The sequence below is a fragment of the Solanum dulcamara genome, chromosome 6, assembly GCF_947179165.1.
Source record: "Solanum dulcamara chromosome 6, daSolDulc1.2, whole genome shotgun sequence".
Lineage (NCBI taxonomy): Eukaryota > Viridiplantae > Streptophyta > Magnoliopsida > Solanales > Solanaceae > Solanum > Solanum dulcamara.
Window position 1 is genome coordinate 2,877,001 of NC_077242.1, and position 22,033 is coordinate 2,899,033.

At 30.2% G+C, this 22,033-nt stretch overlaps 1 protein-coding gene and 2 long non-coding RNA genes across 3 annotated transcripts; 1 reads left to right on the forward strand and 2 right to left on the reverse strand.

Annotated features, from left to right (window-relative positions):
• The first annotated feature begins 3,946 nt into the window (after nucleotides 1-3,946).
• Nucleotides 3,947-6,437, forward strand: LOC129892079 (basic leucine zipper 61-like). Its single transcript, XM_055967624.1, has 4 exons — nucleotides 3,947-4,626; nucleotides 4,805-4,895; nucleotides 4,997-5,123; nucleotides 5,766-6,437. Exons 1-4 carry the CDS (start codon nucleotides 4,064-4,066, stop codon nucleotides 5,909-5,911), a joined length of 927 nt encoding a protein of 308 aa, XP_055823599.1. The 5' UTR covers nucleotides 3,947-4,063; the 3' UTR covers nucleotides 5,912-6,437.
• A 2,661-nt stretch (nucleotides 6,438-9,098) lies between these two features.
• Nucleotides 9,099-12,584, reverse strand: LOC129892369 (uncharacterized). Its single transcript, XR_008767310.1, has 4 exons — nucleotides 11,477-12,584; nucleotides 11,297-11,369; nucleotides 10,759-10,835; nucleotides 9,099-9,341 (listed from the first exon to the last, which is right to left on the reverse strand). It is a non-coding gene; the product is annotated as an uncharacterized LOC129892369 (long non-coding RNA).
• Nucleotides 12,585-12,670: 86 nt separating this feature from the next.
• Nucleotides 12,671-15,315, reverse strand: LOC129892368 (uncharacterized). Its single transcript, XR_008767309.1, has 3 exons — nucleotides 15,097-15,315; nucleotides 14,179-14,229; nucleotides 12,671-13,078 (listed from the first exon to the last, which is right to left on the reverse strand). It is a non-coding gene; the product is annotated as an uncharacterized LOC129892368 (long non-coding RNA).
• Nucleotides 15,316-22,033: the final 6,718 nt, after the last annotated feature.

Here is a 22,033-nt window from a genome sequence, read left to right on the forward strand (position 1 = left end):
ACTCATCCTAATATAAGTATTAATAGTTATTTGCATGGCTCGAACTCATAATAAATATATCCTACAAAGACAATTTTTGTGACTTATATGTTACATCGTGACAAACTTTGCAATTATTCCAACGCTCTCCTTCTAATTTTTTATTCTTTGAAACAAGAAATAAAGGAGGAAAAGAGCGAAAATTAATTAAGACGTCATATTCAAGTTAACTTGAACAAGGGGCTTTTTTTTTTTATATATATATATAATTATTATTGTTAATGCATGACAAAGAGGGAATCAAAATTATAGAATATTAAATCAACGATCTCAAACTTTACAAAAACAGAAGATAATAATACTATATATTAATATAGACAATATATATATATATATATATATATATATATATATATATATATATATATATATATATATATATATATATATATATATATATATAGTAAGTAGGCACATGCAGTAGACAAGTTTTCTGCGTGACAGAGGTATTAACATGCCTTTAGAACTCATCACTAATCATTATTAGTGTCTCCCTTATTATTTATTTCTGCTTTAAAAAATACTACCAAGAAAAGAAAAAGAATCATTGATAATAAATGCATATAGGGCGATGGTGCAAAGAAACTACCAAAAAATTAAACTATATAGTTTGGGATTTGGTTGAAGTCTTTAATTAATGTTTAGAGGTGGGGGTATAGGACCACAAAGGTTCTAGGGTATACTCTCTCCTTAACTAGATATTTCGAATCTGAATTATAAAAATAAAGCATTTTCTGGTAATTATTATAAAAAATATAAATATTTGAGCAACTTACGTTTCTGATTAAATCAATTAGAAATTCCTCGAAAACATTACCAACGATCTAAACTTCATTCGGTTTTCAACATGCTTCGTCGAGAATTTCCATTTTTAATTATTAGTGAAAAAAAAGTTTACCTTCGGACTGAAACTTTACAATGTTAGTTTAAGTTCATTGGACTTCAAAATAAAATCGAATATTGGATGAAATTGTACCGAGTATTTTCCATCCTTAGCCTGTAGATATTTTGAATTTGAATTTTGAGAATATCGCATTTTTTAGTAGGAAAAATTTACTCTCAAAGCAAAACTTCACGTACAACTCGAACTCATATTAACCTAAGATTAACGAATATCAATTATTGAATGAAAATTAAAATAGAGTCATTTACTTAAATAATATAATATATAGCATTCATTACAAATTTTAAAACATATTTTAACTTTAACAAAAATAATAATACTTTTTTTATCCAAAATAATAAAAGAAAGACTAAAAATATTTTTCTTCCTCCCTCTCTCCTTTTTTTTTCCTTCTTTAGTCCGTTGGTTTTCCCTTTCTTTCTCTTTCTCTTTCTCTTTGTCCCTCCCACCCCCGTGTCTCTCTCCTCCTTCTTTTTTTGGTCGTTTTTTTCCGCTCTCTTTATCATTATCTTTTTTTTTTCTTCTTTTAAAAATAATAATTAATTATCCTAAATTTAATTTAATTTTAGATTTAATATTACAGAAATGATAATTTTACTATCTTTTAAATTAGATAATTTTTTTATGTAAATACATATATAATGCATTTCTAACACAATAAAGAAATATAAATATAAACAATAATTGTAATATATTTTAAATTCAATATATTATACATATTATAAGTATGTTTCAATGCACGTGGTGAATATATAACTAAAATATTTTTAATACAATAATATATTCCGTTAACAAGAGTAAAAAATAAAAAATAATTATAATAGATTTTGAATCCAATATACTATATTATAGGCATGTTTCAATGCACGTGGTGAATATATAATTAAAATATTTTTAATACAATAATATACTCCGTTAATAAGAGAAAAAAATAAAAAATAATTATAATAGATTTCGAATTCAATATGTTATAATTAAAATGTGATGAATATATAATTAAAATATTTTTAATAAAAATATATTATAAGTATTATGTGTAAATTTCAAACATTTTGATACTATTTAAATTAATTTTAAATTAGGATAATTAAAAGAGGGAGCAAGATAAATAGAAAGAGTGATGAAATGGAAAAAAAAAGGAGTCACCTAGAGAAAGAGGGGGTAATTGAGTAATTTTTTTTTATTAATTAAAATAAATATGTTATAGAGAGTAATTAGAAAAACGTATCCTAAAAAAATAATTATTAATATAAAAGAATTTATTTATGTAAAAATTCCATAAAAATAAAATAAAAGATGGCTTCTTTCTCTTTCCTTTTTTTTTTCCTTCACAAAAGGGACATTGACATAGCCTCCATGTGAGTGTGATTTGGGGACAAAGGAAAGAGGAGATAGGGGTTGCTATTACAAACAGTTCACATGGGGGAAGAAGAAGACATGATTCTAACATCCTACTTTTTATTTTTCCACAACTCATCTTCCCTACATACCCCCACTATACCTTTATCCTTTAATTTTAATTTTAATTTTAATACTATAACTTTTTTCTTTCTTTATTCAATTTGTAGAGTTTTCTCCTTTTCTATACCATCCATTTTGAGGTCCTTATTTTATTTTCAAAATTGTGCAAATTTCATTTTTTGTAAAATGATTTTAGTAACTATTTTTTTTAATTAGAAGTTTCTAATTCAAATCTCCAAAAAAATTATCTTTATTAGCGTGTGCTTTATCTATTAATGTTGAAGTTCTTGATGTAAGTTTTTTGATTTAATCAAACTCTAATATCAAATATAAAATAATAATAATATAACAATAATAAAATAACCGTCAAAACTACTCAAATGTAACAATGGTGATAATTATTTACTTTAAAATTAAAAAAGAGGAGAAAAAGTGAGAAAGGTCAAAAGGGTCACATCGATAGGCACGTGGTGACTGATTCCTCCAGTTAATAAACCGTTGAGAAAAGACTAATTTCCCTCTCTTCACAGCTGTTGCTAGCTGTTCTTAATCCCCTCCCATGTGACTCACTATTCCTCTTCCTCCAAAAACAAATGAAAAACAAAACTAAACAAATATGATTCATTTTTAATTTATCGAGGACATTATCTCAAATAAAAGAGAATAAAAGTTATGAATAAGAATAGAAAGTTAGTATGTAATTAAGAATTATCTTATTACTAGTCTATTCATGTATTTGAATTGATGATTGTATAGAGTACTGTATCAAGCGTAGTATTAGCCTATTCATATTATAGTCTTAAACTTTTGGTATCTAATCACTTGTCAATGTGTTTTGGTAGCCACGCCTTCTTGTCGCATATATGTTTTGCACTGTTTTGCTTTGTACTAGCCGTATTATTATAATTCTTGCTTCTAATATTCAACATCCTTGGTTGTTTTAAGACTCTAATTTGTCATTGAACTTTGAGAAAAAAAGCTTATCTATGCTATCAGTTAAAAGTTTGGCTTATTTATGTCATTTTTGTTTGAGAAAAGACTCATTCATGCCATTATTTATAAACTAAAAATATTTTTCGCTTTGTAAAACTATTTTGTACACGTGGTCAATTATGATTCGATAGCATAAATGAACCAAACTTTTAACGGATGACATAAATGAGTCTTTTCTCAAAGTTCGATGACATATTTTAGCATTTTCTCTTGTTTTAATTATTGCACTATTTTGTTGTTCTTGTTCCTTGTACACTATTTCTTGTTCCTTGGATTTGCTGTACTTGAGCTAAGAGTGTTTGAGAAACAGTGCCTCTACGGCATTTACAAAATAATGATAAGGTCAGCATACGCTCTATCTTTTTTAGACCTCACTTATAATAATTTACCGAATATGATATTTATATCAAATATTATCAATTTATTATATTTAAGTGATTAAATGATATAATAATGCATGCCAATTGATAATCAAACACTAATTTATTTATTTTTTATGTATAGACACATTCATATCATGCATTTATTTAGCTGATATGAATATCAAGTAGGAATAAATTTTTACCAACTTTACCTCCTTATTATCCTTTTCTTCATCTTCTTTATATACCCAAAAGCTCAATTCTTTCAACACAATTGAACCTTTTTGCCAATTTTTAGTAGTGCATGGCTCAACTACCACCAAAAGTTCCTACAATGGCACACAATTGGCCTTTTCAAAACATGCCTCCATTGCCTAATTCCTCCACCATCGTCGCCAATCACCACAGTAGTAATTCCTGGGTCGACGATTTCCTGGATTTCTCGTCGGCCCGAAGGAATTCTCACCGGAGATCGGTTAGCGACCCGATTGCATTCGTGGAGGCTCCTTTTCTCCAGCAATGTCGGGGCACCGGGTTGAATAATGGATTCGATAAATTGGATGATGAACAACTTACTACTATGTTTTCCGATGATAGCGGCGGCGGCGGCGGCGGCGGTACTGCATTTTCTGTTACGGCGCCGTCGTCAAATCCGTCGAGTACGAATCCTTCTACGCCGTCTGATCAAATCAGCGAAAATGAAGATCAGAAATCACCGTTTCGACTAGTAGATGTTAATCAAGTGGTTCAACCGAAGAATGAGCCAGGAGAAGATGATAGTGATAATCAATCGGCGGCAGCTAATAAAAATCCTGCTAATGATTCTTCTGATAATAATTCTATTGTGGATCCAAAGAGGATTAAGAGGTAATTATGATTATGACTAGCCTAATTGCTAATTTAAGCATTAATCTTTCGTCATTTGCATATGTAAATGTTAAATCACGTGAAACAGTTAGAGCTATGATATTGTTATTTATTTAATTATATTGTCAACACGTCTTATCACGATGAGTAATTAACGGGTTCTCGCTTTTTTTTTTAGAATTTTAGCAAACAGGCAATCAGCTCAAAGATCTAGAGTTAGAAAGTTACAGTACATTTCAGAACTGGAAAGAAGTGTAACCACTCTGCAAGTAAGTGTATAATATAATATTCTAATTACTAACAACTAATTGTTCATTAATCATAATCAATTAATTAATACTAATTAACTTCTGTTTTTTCCCCCTTTCAGACTGAAGTATCAGCATTGTCACCAAGAGTTGCTTTTTTGGATCATCAAAGGCTGCTTCTTAACGTTGATAATAGCGCACTCAGGCAACGAATTGCAGCTTTGGCTCAAGATAAGATTTTTAAAGATGGTAAGTTACAAGAGTTTAAAAAAGCGAATATTTTTTTAACTTGTTCATTATCATACAATTACTTATTCACAAATTTACTGAATTTCTGAAAAAGTTCCAAGTTATGACAAGCGATACTGATCAATTTTTTTTTTCCTAGTGAAATGGTCTTTCATATAATGAAACGAAGGACATGCATGCAAGTCATGATTGTCTGTACTAATTAGGTTTACACCTGGTCAGCCACAGCCCACAAAGTAATCAATTCACCTAAATTTCACGTGCTGTGAACAGAAAAGTGTAGGATTAATGCACTAATTATCACTCATCACTTTTGACTAAGAATATTAAACCATACTATAGTGACATAATTAACTTGTTCAGCCAAAATTAAAGAATTAGCTAGCGTACGTCTATTTAAGAATTATATACGTAACCATAGTATTTAATTGTTGGAAACAAATGAGGGCCTTACCGTGTCGAGCGTTTAATGCAATTAAATTTTGTACATTATTAAGTCACCTAAAAAATCATTACAGTGAGGGACGAAATTAAAAAATATAAGACGTTCATTTGAATAATTTTTACTGAAAAACTATACTGTATATACAAAGTTGAATATAAACGCGAGTTGATTATTATTTTTTCGTGTGAATTTGGCAGCACATCAAGAAGCACTGAAGAAAGAAATTGAGAGATTAAGACAGATTTATCATGAACAAAACTTGAAGAAAATGAACAACAACGGTACCGCCGATGCACCACCGTCAGCAACGGCGCCGCCGATGAGTTGCACGGAAGAAGCGTAAGCTTCTTAAAAATGTATTGCCTTCAGCTAACTTACGCCTTCACGTGATGTGTTCCTATTTTCTCTTATGGACCCCTTTTCACTAGCTGTGATAATTTAACATGATTTTTGGAAATTAATTCCTACTATTTGATTTAAAATAGTAGTAGGAAATAGTTCATTTGATATTTGGAAAAAAAAAAAAAAAGAAGCAAACCCAAAAGTTTGCTTTGTTTTGTACTTTATTGTGTGACTAATTTTTTTCTATTATCTAGTATTTTACGAAGTATCATTTTAATTTTGGTCATGTTAATTAGGGTTGAGATTGAGTCGATTTAATTTAATTTGTGACTGATTTGTGAATCTTGTATTTTATTTGATTGTACAAGAAAAAGGGTGGTTGGGAATTTTTAACAATGTAATTTGTAAGGGTAGTTTTTGGTTGTTAATTTTGATGAATTTTCGTATTGTAATTTCTTTATAGTTCTATGGTATAATAACTTGTATACCTTCTAAATTTGTTCTTAAGGAATGTAAGGACAAATGAACATAAGGAAAATTTGAATGAAGAAACTGTTTTAGATGTTTATATATTCACTTTTGTTTATTAATTCCTTTATTCTGTTTATTTTTTTTATATATGATAAATAATTGGATCCATAAAACATTCTTCTGCTTATTTCGAATTTCGATCATGTGTTCTAAACTTTATATACAACAAGATTGTTTAGTAAGCTCAAATGCAATAGGTAAGGTAATCTTAATATAATTTTTGAGCAAAAGTTATTGAGTTCGATGGAATTTTTATATGAACTTTTGCCTCCGTGTCTACTTTTTGTGTATTTCAACTCTGTTGTGATATACTTCATAGAAAACCATGAAAATATACCATTCAAGATCATCCCAAAAGATAATTGAAGAATACTAACTTGCACAAATTGCATGCACTTCATTAAGAGGAATCTTAGTAAATCACTGAAAAATGCTACCTGGTTGATTCTTCGTTTTATAATTCCATCTCTTGTTTTCCCTTCTCCAACCTCTAATTTTTTTAATAAAATTAAACTAGAACAATGACGTCTGCTTTTTCACGTGTTATTTACTTTATTAATTAATATAATACATATTATTGTCTCATTGTTTTTATTTATTCGTGGATTTGTTGCATAAATCGAGTTTCAATTATAGGTTTTTTTCCCGTCAAAGTATGCCTTACAAAAGCAATGAAATAAGGCTAAAACAGCGGAGTAAATTGTGTAAATATTCAATCAAACATATATACAAAGAAATTAAACGCTAAAAAGAAAATAAGTCAAATTTGGAGAATACTATACTTTTTTCTTTGCATATATGTCTAGCTAATTCTTCTCTGACTTTTTCTTTATTACCCATTATTATAATACAATTTTCACTTTTAATTAATAGTCTTCTTTATAAGAAACTTGAGTGAACAGTGATGTCGGTTGGTAAAGCTCATAGTTTTGAAGTAATTTTTACAAGTTTCTACTTTTGATAATATTTTTGGTCTCCATTATTCGAATACTTTTTTGCTGGCTTTGCCAAGAGTTGCTAAACATTTTATTCCATTGAGTACTCTCTACATATATTTTAAAAGAAGCATTGATTCCTTTTGATCTCTAAAAATTTTGGGTGATATATGTCCAACTTATCCACACTAATAACAAGATCTAATTTTTGTGTTTGTTTTTCTATAGTTTATTTAATTATCAAATTAAAACCAAAATAATACTTGTAATTTTACTATTATTATAAATATATATATATATATATATATATATATATATATCCAAAAAGATACTTATAATTACTTCTAATATTTTTTACCTTTGAACCTAAAACTTTGCGATAACCACTTGGTTAAACTCTTAGGGGTCGTTTGGTTTGAATACAAGTTATGATGGGATTACTTATAATGAAATAAGTTATGCTAAGATTAGTTATAACGGGATAAATTATGTTGGAATTATTTTTTATTGATTGCTTGCATAAATTTTAAGAACAAGTTATTCGTTTACAAAAATACCCTTCACTGTATTTAGTCTTTTATATTTTCTTTACAAGCTTTAGTTATTCATTCTTAAAAATAAAACCTTCATACTTATTATTTAGCTTAAATATTTTTGTGTGTGCATTTCCATGATAGTATCATATGTATTTAAAAATAAAATCTTCATCATATTTAGCTTAAAAGTAGAACTTTCATCTTAAATGTGTTAAAGTAAAAAGGGATTATTATTTATATTACTTCATTTAAGCACATATTACTTTTAAATTGTAAAATACTAAAGTTTGCATTTTAGTTGATATATAAAATACAATCTTTCAAGTGACTAAAAAAATATATACTTAAAAATATGTAATTTAGTAGTAGAGAAATCAAAACATAAATAAACATAAGAATTAGTCAAATAATTATATTTGTATAGTCTAATTTTTTAATAAAAAATATAAAGAATTATCATAAAAATAATGAGCAGTGAAGATTGTGAATGTTAGTATATGATATTAAAAATAATGTGAATATACATAAATGTGAAAAGTGATGTATAAAGAGGGTTTTAAGGGATATTTTTGTCATTTTCTCTATTTTATTTCAAGATAAGTTATTTCGAAATTACTATACCATCCAAGAGGATGAATAACTTATCCCGATCTAATTATTAATTTTAAAATAAATTATTTCAAACTTATTAATTAAATAATAAATTAAATGATATTATAATTTAGTTCTGAAACTACCTAATGTAATCTTTCACAAACGACCCCTTAGAAAATTGTAGGAGGCAAAGTCATGTCACATGACTCACGGGAGGCTACAGCCTACGTGAAGATGATATTTAATTCTTTTAATAAGCGGTGATCCCAAAGTGTCACTGAAATTAATACTATTAATAGCACGTTAGTTGAATCCACTAGAACTAATTTGCAAGTAGTAGTTGTTCCTTGTAAATGACGCCATGTGGACTCTAATTTCGTTTTGTTTAATCATTTCTATTTTCTTTATATAATTGTCACGACCCAATTTCTTAGATCATGATGGCACCTACTATAATCCACCAGTAGGTAAGCTAATCCGTCAACCCATAACTTCAAATAATGGGTTTGAGGGCAGAAACTAAATAAAATTGGCGAATTATAAAGATAGGCAAAAAGAATAAGCAGAAGTAACCAAAACATGATATAAACAACTAAAGATCCCTCCCAAAATCTGAAAGTCACAAGTACAAAACTGCTACAAAATAAAAGACGAGTACAAGTCTCGAAAATGGACCGGACATATATACAGCAACTGGCTAGTCTCAAAAGACAAAAGACGGGTCATCCGTACTGAATGAGACAAGAATGATCCAAAAACGTCAAGTGCTCACTCTAGTCTTCAAAGTTGACTTCAACAGGCTCGATCTATCCACGGCAGTAGCTGGTGCTCAGTCCTGCATCACGAAAGTAGATGCAGAGTGTAGTATGAGTACCAAGACAACAGGTAACCAGTAGGCCTCATAGATCGAATGAGCAGAAAAGGTAAAAACAATATGAAAAAGAGGAATAGCCTAAATAGGAGTCAACATAAGCATCAAAAAGGGAAAAGAGTACTACATATGAGAACTACAATTAACTATACCCAACTGAGCCCCCATAAGCCAAGCCAAGGCACTCGTGCGCAAGTTAAATAAAAATCCGAATGAACCTTCATAAGCCCGCCGAAGACACAGAATAACTACAACTATCAAGGCTAGGAACCAAGAATCTGTGATGTCAGGAGCCGAAGTATTGTACCATTTTCAAACCCATAATCTCCAAGAGTCAATCGATCTAGGGGTGACTTAGGGGTCAAGGCTGGGACCCAGATGCTCACCCGAATGTTCAAAGTGGCCAAGGCTGGAATTGGGTACCCACATGTTTGTCATAATACATAAGTGCGATCGAGGCTGGGACTGGGTATCCAGATGTTCATCGCAATACATCGGTGCGGTCGAGCCTAGACTGGTACCCGAATGCTCGCCGTAACACATCGATATAATCGAGGCCGGGACTGGATATCCGGATGCTCTTCATACTAGCAAGCCGGCGGAGGTCAGCACTAGGTACTCGGATGCTCCTTGATAATTTAGAATGGAGGTCAAAACTGGGTACCCAGATGCTCGATGATATTTTATCCCATGGTGCCGAATATTCTCTTTTCCAACTAAACAATAACACCAATGAGTCAACCGATATGCCGCCAAAACTAGAAGCGAAGCCAAAGTCAATGATCACAAAATCTAGTGTTGCCGACACATCACAAAGTCATGATTATATCGAGTTATGGATGAGAGTATTTTTAAGAGCAAGGGTAATGCCTAGCTAAGACCAAACTATCAGGCACTAACCCGCTACACCATTCTACAAGGATCTAACTCCACCGGAGCAACACTGGGGCATCTAAAACAAGTTTACATCCTATACTAAGTACAACATACTCCACAATATCAACAACATGCTCATTCAACTCTCTTTATAATACTAACAAATACCGACAAGATACACACGTTTCTAAATATCCGAAAAACCGATAACAAGCCTAAGCATAATTTCTAACACTTGAGATATACAATTAAACTTTACAACATATACTAAGGACAACATACTCCACAATATCAATAATATGCTCATACAACTCTCCTTATAATACTAACAAATAATGACAAGATACATATGCTTCTAAATATCCGAAAAACCCGATAACAAGCCTAAAGCATGATTTCTAACACCTAAATTATACAATCAAACTACCTAACCCAAATTCCAACTATTTCAACATGCTTTCACACATTCTATCTCAATCTAAAGAAATGTATAATCGTAGCCTACCTGTAGGCTAAACATGCGAGCTTTAAATCACTATGCTGGAGATTTACCCTTTCGAACGGCCTCAGAACGCTGTCAAGCTGTGAAAAACAGAACCACAATGTCGATACAGTCGTTTAGACACTAATTTTATAATTTTTGAATACGGATCAATTTTGGGGTCTAAACGGGAATTGTGGGATCCGCATACGAAATTTCAAATTTGACCCCCAAAACAGGTTCCAAACGTCACCCCAAGCTCAAATTTCAGATTTATAACACATTTTAGGATGGAAAAATAACGCAAGACGATCAAACAATCAATTCTCACATTTTTCAAACTAAGAAAACAAACAAGACAGCCTCTTTACGTGTTGATTTATCAAAAAAAAAATCTTCCAATCAAAACAAATTACACCATGACTTTTTTTGCGAAAATCTCACAATCTAGCCTCAAGAATCACTCAAAACGGAGTTTGTTGACCAAGATACACTCTTCCAAAATTCAACAAAATTTGATTTCGAAAAATACTAAATCTGCAGCTAAAAATCAATTTATTACCTCGAACGACGTTCCAAAAGCATATTTTAAAACTTCCACGATGTTCTCCTCAAAATTCCACGCAAGATAGCCTCTAGATCATCGAAATCGGATTTATATAGGTCAAGAAATAACTTGTTAAAGTTTTTCAAAAATACATTCCGAAAATGGACATTGTTGCAAATAATATCACAATTTTACCTGAATGAAATGCTCCAAATCAGTTTTCAAGCTCTCCAATGCGTTCCCCACGAAAAATCTCATTAGTGCCTTTTGAATCACCCAATTTGGAGTTATATAACTCAAGTTATGGGTTTTAAAATTGAAGCCAAACCTAAAAACGGGCTTGCACCAGATTTTCTGCAACACATATTTTGGAAAAGTCCAAAAATCTCGGACGGGCTCAATGGCGCATTCAAAATTCCCATACGAGATCATTTTAACAAAAAATGGGACCCACACCCAAAAATTATTTTAAGTAACATTCCACAACGGGCCTCGATATTAGTGTGGAAGCCTCGAAAAGCAAACGAATGGTCGTTCTAGATCAAAATCGACATTTCGTAACTAATCGCGCTGTCAGAATTTTCATTCAAGAGCGTTTTCCAAGAATATTGACCAAAGTCAACCATAGGCTAACTTTCAAAGTCAAAAGCGTCAAATGGTCTCAAATTCGTATCGATTGCCTCGATAGTGATTCCAACAGTGCTACCAGCCTAATTTGAATCTGAGATCTCGTTGAACCAAAACTCAAAAAATCACAACTAAACCCACTTAGGCCTTCAAAATACCAAAACGAACTCGGACCTCTAAAAATTTAACCAACACTTCTTCTAGACCAAAAACCATATCCCGAATCCAATGAAGTCCTCAAAATTTCATTCTGAGCATCGAAACTCCAAAAGTTGACCAAAGTCAAACCTTAGCTTAAAATTTCTCAATTTCTCAACTTAAGGCCTCAAAACTTCGTTACAACTCCAAAACTGATTCCGTAAAGTCTCCTAACCCAATTTCACATTTCGGAGCTGCTGGAATCAACAGAATTCTATTCCGAGATCTGTAGCTCCGATTGACCCCAAATACCACTTTTTAATACTTAAAACTTATGAAAACTCAAAATTTTCAAAGACTTAACTTTTCATAGAATTTTCTAAAAATCAACACCCGGTACCAATCGAAAATAACTTGGGGCAACTAAAAAGATAGATAAAATGGTCATTTTTACAAAAATTCCAAAAATACCTTTGAGAGTCATTACAATAATCAACCTTATTCAATTTATTCATCATTCATTTACTATTAATAAATAGTTTATCAAAATAATTTTTCTATAGTAAGATCACTTATTCCCTGTACACCTCGTATTGAAGCTTCTCTTCCTTTTAACTTCCTCGGTTTCTGTCATGACCCAACCCCGTAGGCCGCGATTGGTGCCCTAGTTGGGCACCTAAACGTACCCTAATCCCAAATTAGCCTTTTTAATCGAATAAACATATGTAGTGATTAGTAGAAATTGCTAAATATATCATAAAAGTAGATATAGGAACGAGGGTTGATAGACCGTCACAAAACACACAAAACTTAAACCATATATACAAAACCCACAACATAACTCTATCTACAGACCTCTACAGATGATAGCATAGTCATATGACGGGACAGGGCCCCGTCGTATCCCTGACCAACATATCCAAATATACAGAGATAAAGTCAGTACCAAAATACAAGCTCCGAACAAGGGAGCACTGTCAACGACGCAGCAAATGTCCTAAACAGGTGGATCAGCAAATCGAACTTCGGTACCTGCGGGCATGTAACGCAGCCCCCAAAGAAAGAGGGTCAGTACGAAAAATGTACCGAATATGTAAAGCATGGACTGTAATAATTAAACCATAATCTGAATAGTGGGTGCAGAAAACGGATTAAATGTTTAGAATATCAAAATGCTTATCATAATCACAAATCATATATGCAAATACATATGCCATATTCGGCCCCATTTTGTGGGACTCGATGAACAAAACGTGATCGCCCTCCCGTCATTGGCGCCACAGCACATCATAACACCAGAGTAGGATATGTCTCCATAACAGATCACATCATATCAGATGGCCATATCAAATCATATCAAATCATATCAAATCATATCATATCATATGTGTACATGGCACAGCATAACTTCGTGGCATAACATACACCACCCCATGTACATGGTGTACCTGCCCCCTCACATCGGGGCACGACGAATAATGCAAAGAAATACGCTTGATAACATATCCTGACCCAGGCTCAGTGAAAGAGTGGTTACAGTATGCACGAGTAGAGTAGTGAGAGACTAAATGCAATTTAAAATATAAAATATTTATACAGACTCGATTGCATAATTTCAAAAACAAATCATATATAAAAATACTTGAATAATAATAATAGTGCAAGTCTTATCAATGTCCCGATAGTCTATGTCAAAATAATTTTCTGAAATTGTTTTCGTATTTCAAAATATATTATGGGAGTTAACGGAATAATTAGTCATATGATATTTGGAAGAGTAGCAAAGAGTTTCCTTTAAATTCTAACTAATATAAGTCAAACGGAATAACAAAGAAAAATTCGAAATAGTGGGGACCACCTCGGACAAATGAGGTGGCGTATCGAAATTATAGGTGTTAACATTCATAACATTATTTATAAGAGTTTCAAGATAGTCGGGTCCTATTTGTGCAAATTCTAGAGGTTTAGACAATTTTTCAAAAATATTCATAAATACTTAATTCAATTCTACTGAATAGAAAATGATCAAATTTAGGTATCGATTCCGAAGAGTAAAGTCATCCTCGAGGCTCGTATCCAAACCTATTACACCTAAGATATGCCGATAGAAGAAAAAATAAAATTTTACATACCTTATTGGCTTTTCACACTTGTCCAAATTCAATTCCCGTTTTCTTCAAAATCTACAATTGGTCACATTTACCAATTACTATTCATAAGACTTTAAGACTCCAATCTTAATCAATACTTGTCTACAAAAATTTCGGCAGCATCTCCCCTATATATACAACAATCCCGAGATTTCAACTCGGCCACAATGTCAACAACCAAGCCAACAACAACACCAATACCATCAACAATCAATTTAAAACGCATCATAACATAAATTGGTTTCTTTTCCAAATAGTGCAACAACTTTCAACCCAACTTTGCATTTCCAAATAAATATGAATATTTCATGTTCATAATTAGTTTCAACTCATTCCAACATAAGTGAAAAATATTCCAAGTAAACTATCCAATATTCATCAATTTCATATTTCACCCAAAAATTCCATAAATGCAATAAAACTATTATAATTCATTTTCTTCTTTCAACTTCATAATCAACAACAATAATCACACACTTTAACAACTTTATTTTCATAATATTACAAAATCATCCTTTAAGGACATAATTCCTACAAACCATTTTAATACCAACTTACACCATATAAACTTCATTTATATCACAAAAATCATAACAACAACTAACAAATTATACAAACTTAATTTTTTCCATTTCATCACCTAACCCATATTTCCAACTTCAATAAATTCATTTAACTTCCAATTCCAACATAAAATTTTTACCATAACTACTACTCCATAACTACTACTAAAATACTACACAAAAATTCAAGTCTTCTTGCCAACAATCTTACCTACACAACTTATTCATATGTCAAAATCCAACCATATAACTTCCATATTTCCATGGATTCTACACATCTCTACTTACTACAACATAAACAAACTTCATAACATAATGAAATTGGATTAATTCTTACCTTTTCCTACTAACTTCTTCACTTAATCAAAGCTCCAAATCAACCAAACAAGCCTTCTATTTTCCAAAATAAATTTACCATGTTATAAGGGACCTTTGATTTAATGGAAATACCAAGAAATTATAATTTTTGGAACAAGATTTCTAGGACCAAAATTTCCCTAGGCTTGTCCGATCTTCTCTCTATGTTTTCTCTTCTTTCTTTTGTTTTTCTCCTTCTATCTTCTTCCAATTCTCTTGAATATTCTAGAAGTTGGAACCCCCTAGGTGAAATTACCATTTTGCCCCTCACCTTTTCTAATATTTCCAAGTTGAAATTCCAATTTTTTCCTTAACCTTTTATAGTATTTCCACATGTGAAATTCCAATTTTGTCCTTAACCTTTTATAGTATTTCCACATGTGAAATTTCAATTTTACCTTTAAACTTTTCCAATATTTCCACATCCCAATTTAGTCATAAGAATTATGTATCCAACAAAATCAAACATAGCCTTGGCCTTGACTTGTTACCGTTATCCCAAAAATGTCTATTGTGAAAAAAAATAAAAAAAATATATGGGATATAACAGTTTCTTTTTACTTATTAAATTTTGATTTGACACACCTATTAATAAAATAATAATTGGTATATTAGTTTATCATTTTATTTCTATTAATTGTTAAAGCTTTAAAAATATTTACTCACTACATTTTTCTAAAACATTAACTCAATGTTAATAAATTAAGGGTATTATAGAAAGAAAAAAATTATTCTTTCTTAATTTGTCAAAATTGACAAGTAAAAAGAGAAATTAAATTAAATGATATTTGAAAAGTGTAATCATTTAAATTTATTAAATATAAATTTATAAAATGATTCAATTTATATTAAATTCAAGATATATTAGTCCAAATAAATATTATGGATTAATAAAATTGGGTCAATTATTTAAGTCCAACAAATGTGGATTTAATTAAAAATCCAAATCCATTGATTTGGGCTATAAAGATGAGTCTACTTTGTTAAGCCCAATATCATCTCATCCTAGAGGTCCATTTTGATGCCACGTGTGAAGTGACGTGTCATGTCAAGTCAAATTAAACAAGCTACTAGAAATATGCCACGCGCGAAAGTTAGGTGGCAATCCAAGTCAAATTAAATAGGCCACTAAAATCATGCCACATGTCAAAGTTACGTGGCAATCCAAGTCAAATTAAATAAGCCGCTAGAATTATGCCATGTACCAAAGTTTGGTGGCAATCCAAGTCAAATTAAATAAGTCACTAAAATCATGTCACATGTCAAAGTTATGTGGTAATTCAAGTCAAATTAAATGAGCCAATAGAATAATGTCACGTGTATATGTAACATGTTATGACCAATCAAATCGAAGCTTTTCACCAAAGGCATCTGATTGATCAGTTCAAACCGACCAATCAAATCACACAAGCACACCACTCCCTACAACTATAAATAGGGGTCCTCATTATTCTTAAAGAAATTCTTTTTAAAGAACAAGAAGCAAGAAGAAAGCTTGTGGATCAAAGACAACAAATTATCTACAAAGTTACAAAGTTCAAGTAGTCAAATTCAAGTTCAAGTTCAAGAACGAAGGTGTTCAAGATCAAGTAACTTGTTCATATTTATTATTTTTCATAACCATACAGGTGTTCGTGACGAATAATTTAAATCCAAATTTGAAGACGAAGATTTTAGATCAAGCTATTCAAGTCCTTGACTCAACATCAAATTCAAGTTCAACATATTTCATATTTTTTGAAGAATCAGGGGATTATCATAGAAATTGTAATACGCATTATATTTTGAAATTAAATATTACACTTTATTACTTCAATTTTTTTGATCTTAATTATTTATTTTTTCTCCGTTCGAAAATATATTATTTACAACAAGTAAATAGGGACGAAGCGAGTAAGTTCTTTCTCATTCAATCAACCTTCCCATTTTTTATTTTTTTTTGGGAGCACCCATATATTTTTTTTTCTTGTATTTGTGCAATCCAAACTTGAATATCTTGGCCACTTCTAGATTTTTGTTTTCTTTTTTCAAAAAAGGTATAAGTCGACTTCTAGAAGTATTGGGTTCCAATGAGCTACTCTCCGTTTTTTTTTACTTCTTAAATTTTGACTTGACAATATCTATTAAGAAAATAATAATTGTTATATCATTTTACCCTTATTAATTGATAGAATTTTAAATATATTTACTCACTATATTTTTCAAAGACATTAAGTCAATATTAATAAATTGAGGGTATAATAGGACGAAAATTTTTATCTTTTTTTAATTTATCAAAATAGACAAATAATATATATAAAATAAGTAAATAAGAACTGAGAGAAATATTCAATACCCTTTGAAACATCACTGATATTTCAGCTTCATATAAAAAAGTCTTATTTTGAAGTTAAAATATAATGTTGTATGGTTATCAAAAGCGACTTTATAATTCTCAAAGTCCAACACCGGATATAAAAAGAAATAATTCGTCGAGTGAAGTACATCATTTTCCATATATGTTGTCGGCAACGAGACATCTTAACCAAGCATGTGGACAAAAAATATTTTTTGTCACCAGTGAAGTTATTTTTTTTAAAAAAAATTGATAATATTCAAATTTTTGAAAAATTTGTTTTTCTCACAACACAAGGTTGAATTTATTTATTTATTACATAAAGTGGTGTACTTTTTATTTTTTATCATAAATTTTTATTTCGAGCTTTCAATGGAGAGTTATTTTTAATAGAGAACGTTTTATCTTTCAACGAGGAATTTATTGCACCCCAAAGGTGAATCTTGAATCTTAAGTATATGAATTTTAGATTCAAAGACACGATTATTTATCTAATTCAAGATAGAATATTTATACATATCCAGTGAAACTTTTGACACGAATATAAAAATTGAGATAAAAAAAAATAAAATCTGCGAAACTCATGACTAATCATTATGTAGATTTGTTCTTGTGAACACCAGATGTGAAATTTTCTAATTATTCTTATATGATCCAAGCTAATCAATCAAGCTATGAACAGGCTGAAAAGAGTAATAATGAATCTCGAAGGAACTAAACGCACATATATGACAAAATACAAAAATGACTTGTAGCTAAGTGTAATGAAAATGGAATATAGAGCCCGTTTGGATTGAAGACCAACTTAAAGCCCATTTTCAGCTTTTGGACGTGTTTGACTAATGCTAACTTTAAGCCAGAAAGTTCTTAAAGTCAGTCAAAAATGAAAAGTTAGGATTCCTAACTTTTTTTTTTTCTAAGTGCTTAAAGTCATTTTCTTTGACCATGGAAATTACTTTTATATCCCTTATATTTTAACTAAATTCCCAAACTACCCTTTTTATTCTTTTAACCCTAAAATTCACGTAATTTTCTTCATTTAAGCACTTTTATCCAAACACTCAACTGCTTATTTATAAAAATAACTTTCAGCACTTTAAAGTTCTAAAAGCACTTCATACATAAAAGTTACTTTTTTTAAGCCCATCCAAACGGGCTCATAATTAGTATTCTACAGAATCTATTTTAATATAATATATGACGTCAATAATTCGAGATAGAGTATTTAATGGCCCCATTTTGCCACCCAATTTGAGGAAATTTGTGTGGGAAACCAAAAAAAAATGATGGGAAAGATGCAAATTGGCCACTGGATGGACAACCAACCACATATACTTGAAACGTCGTTAAGATTGGAATTAATAATAGAGTTACATCGACATAAAAATTAAAGTTTATACACGGCATTTGGACGTGGCGATCTGTTTGCTACATATGAACGTTATGACAATCTTTATGGGGCCATACTACTGATGTAAGAACAGAAACATAATTCAGTGCCCAACTTATCCAATCCAACAATAATACATTAATATTTCCTTTCCGTTGGCTATTTGTTTTGATTTTTCTAGTATAATTGAGGTTTTTTTTTTGTTAATTCTTTTTTTTATAGAAAAAGATTTATGGCTTTATAAATAGAGGTTCATTCCTTCTAACTTGGTAGCATTCACAATGTAGTTCTAAGGGCTTTGAGAGTTTTGTGTGTGTGTGTGGGGGGGGGGGGGAATTCGGGAGACATAGGTGATACGTGAATTGTTGAGGTTATTTCTCTCGATATTTTATACTCTCATATTTATATAGTGAATTGCCCATCTCGTCTTGTGGAGGTAGTCGATTGATCGAACCACGTTAAATATTTGTGTCTTTTGGTATAGTTCTCATTTATCTTCTTACTCATGGTATTTTGAGGTTTGCTTTGCTAGATTACGCATGACACCTAATTATTTTCGATCTAACACCTTCATGAGCTCCATCCAAAATAAATATATGTTTTCTTAATTAAGGATGTTGGATTTAAATTTTCTAATCCTTGGTAAATAATCATTTTTGTTAGACAATGTTTTACCTTTAAGGCGTGTTTGGTATGAAGTAAAAGATTTTTCACAAGAAAAATAAATAGATTTTTTGTGTTCAATACCTAAGTAGAAATATTATCATTTGTATATAATCTACACAAATATTATGGATGGTGGGATGGAGGCTATAAAAGTGGGGATGAAGATATATATGAAATGTGTTCGAGGGCGGAGAGGAAGATAATCACTTGTGAAACTTATTTTTCTTACTTCCAATAGTTAGAAAAGTTATTTTCCTCATTTTTTAAAACATATAAAATTTTTCGACACAAATTTATATTTTATAGGATCGCCATGTTAATATTGAACGCCTGATGAAAAATAAAACAAAAAATAAATTCCAATATATCTCTCTCTATCGAGATATAGAACAGATGGATTGATTGTAAAGCAAGAAGAAGCAATTTTCTATCAAGCTCGTTGACTCCTAAGTCCTAACTTACCTACTTGGGATTACTTCTATATTTTCATGTAAAACAGATCATTAAGGTTTAATTTATTTTTGTTGAGATTAAAACGTTAAAGTTTAAATACACAAGTGAATATTAAGATGTACATTAAAATTTAGAATTATGAATCTGAATCTGAATCTGAATACACATTTGAATACTAAATAAATAAGACTGTAGGTTTTCTTAAATTTGAATATATAAAAACTCTTTGTTTAAAAAATAATAAATGTAAAATTTAATATTATATTAATAAAACATTTTAAAATTTTTATATGATAATTGTTGGTGATGAATACTAGGGGTTGTGTTGACTTATGCTGGTGGTTGTGGTAGTATCATATGGTATAGTGGTTGACAGTAGTAATTAAGCGTTGTTGATGGTGGCAGCTGATAATTAGTAGCGGAATGATGCTGATAGCTAATGGCGATGATATATAATGATGTTGGTTAGTGATATATATGTTAAATAATGATGATAATTATTGATAGTAATTAGTGGATATAATAATGATTGCTCGATATGATTGCAAACGATGGATAATGATGATGACGATTGATTTTTATGATTGACAGTAATAATAGTTGTGGTTAGGCTGTGTATTGTGGTTGTAGATGGTAGGCAATGTGATAGTAATGATATTAAGATTTTATTATAGATGTTAATCATTCAAATTTATTTAGACTCATTAATTAGTTGTAAAATAAGAAAAATAAACGTATTTAATGAATAAGATTTAGATCTAAAAATTAAATAAACTTAATGACTGAAATTTAAATTATTAAGATTAAATTTTTTAGCAAGTATAAATAAATGAGGCCTAAGTCTTTGTAATAATCTGAATGATAAACAATTTCAAGGCGTCAAAATAAAACTGCTTAAAAAATTTGATCATACACAATTGTTGCTCAAAAATAATTTTAAAAATTATTGATCAAACATAAATTATTTATTACAAAATTAAACTAATTTTAAAGATTTGACTAAACAGATTATAATTATGAGTTATCCTCTGTCGAAAAAATAATTAAATTTTATCTAAATCTCATAGTGAATTTTTTCAATTGTACTCTATTCCTACTCTTTTAAAAATTACTCGAAATCCCTTCTTTTTGGTGGAATCCGAATACATCACGTATGTCTTGATACATCATTTTCTGATACATCACATAAAGTGATGTATCTGACCGATTCATCGCATAAAGTGATGTATCCGACATCCTGATACATCACGTAAATGATGTATCCGATCGATACATCGCAAAAAGTGATGTATCTGACGTCCTGATATATCACATAAAATAATGTATCAGATCGATACATCACGTACAGTAATATTTCAGAGATTATGAAAAAGTAGAATTTTTTATAATTTTTTCAAATAATAATTTTTTTTTAGAAAATATGATAAAATTTTTATAATTTTTGCCTGCCTCGCCTCGTCCCCGCCCACTCCCTCGTTCGGTCGCAATTGCCATTCCTAGGTATTTAAAAGAAAAAATAGAAATGACAGATCTTCAAAGTGCTACCCTTTTGAAAAGTTATAGAAGCGTCAAGATTTGGTGGCGTTGACATTGCTGCGGATGAAGACTAATCACCTAACTACTCCCTTATTTCCTAAACCTCTGTCTAATTTTACGTCACCTTATTTAACCTGACACGTTTTTTTTTTAAAATAAAAAATTAAAAATTTATGATCTACAACAATCTTTGATACTTGCGTTATAATAAAATAACATTCTTTTTTAGATAGACTAAACAAAAAGTATCACATAAAATGGGTAAATATTACTCATTTTCTTTTTGGGTTAAACAAATAAATATATAAGTATCTATCTTTTGATATTTAAAAATGAATAATTTTTCTTACTCTTAATAATGAAAGAACTTATAATTACATAAATGAATAAACTTAACTTTTAGATTATAAAATTTTCAAGCATTCTTTTCTGTTTCAAATTATATATCAGTTAAATAATATTAGATAGATTAGGATTGATGGAGTATTTAATAGGCATTTGAAGATAAAATTTGGTTGAAACTTTTTTTTATTTTAG

Bases quoted from the DNA above. Each gene is read 5' to 3' on its own strand.
- LOC129892079 (XM_055967624.1), top strand. From the start codon at position 4,064: ATGGCTCAACTACCACCAAAAGTTCCTACAATGGCACACAATTGGCCT. The intron at 4,627-4,804 runs GTAATTATGATT...TTTTTTTTTTAG, and splicing joins GATCCAAAGAGGATTAAGAG to AATTTTAGCAAACAGGCAAT. The intron at 4,896-4,996 runs GTAAGTGTATAA...TCCCCCTTTCAG, and splicing joins GAAGTGTAACCACTCTGCAA to ACTGAAGTATCAGCATTGTC.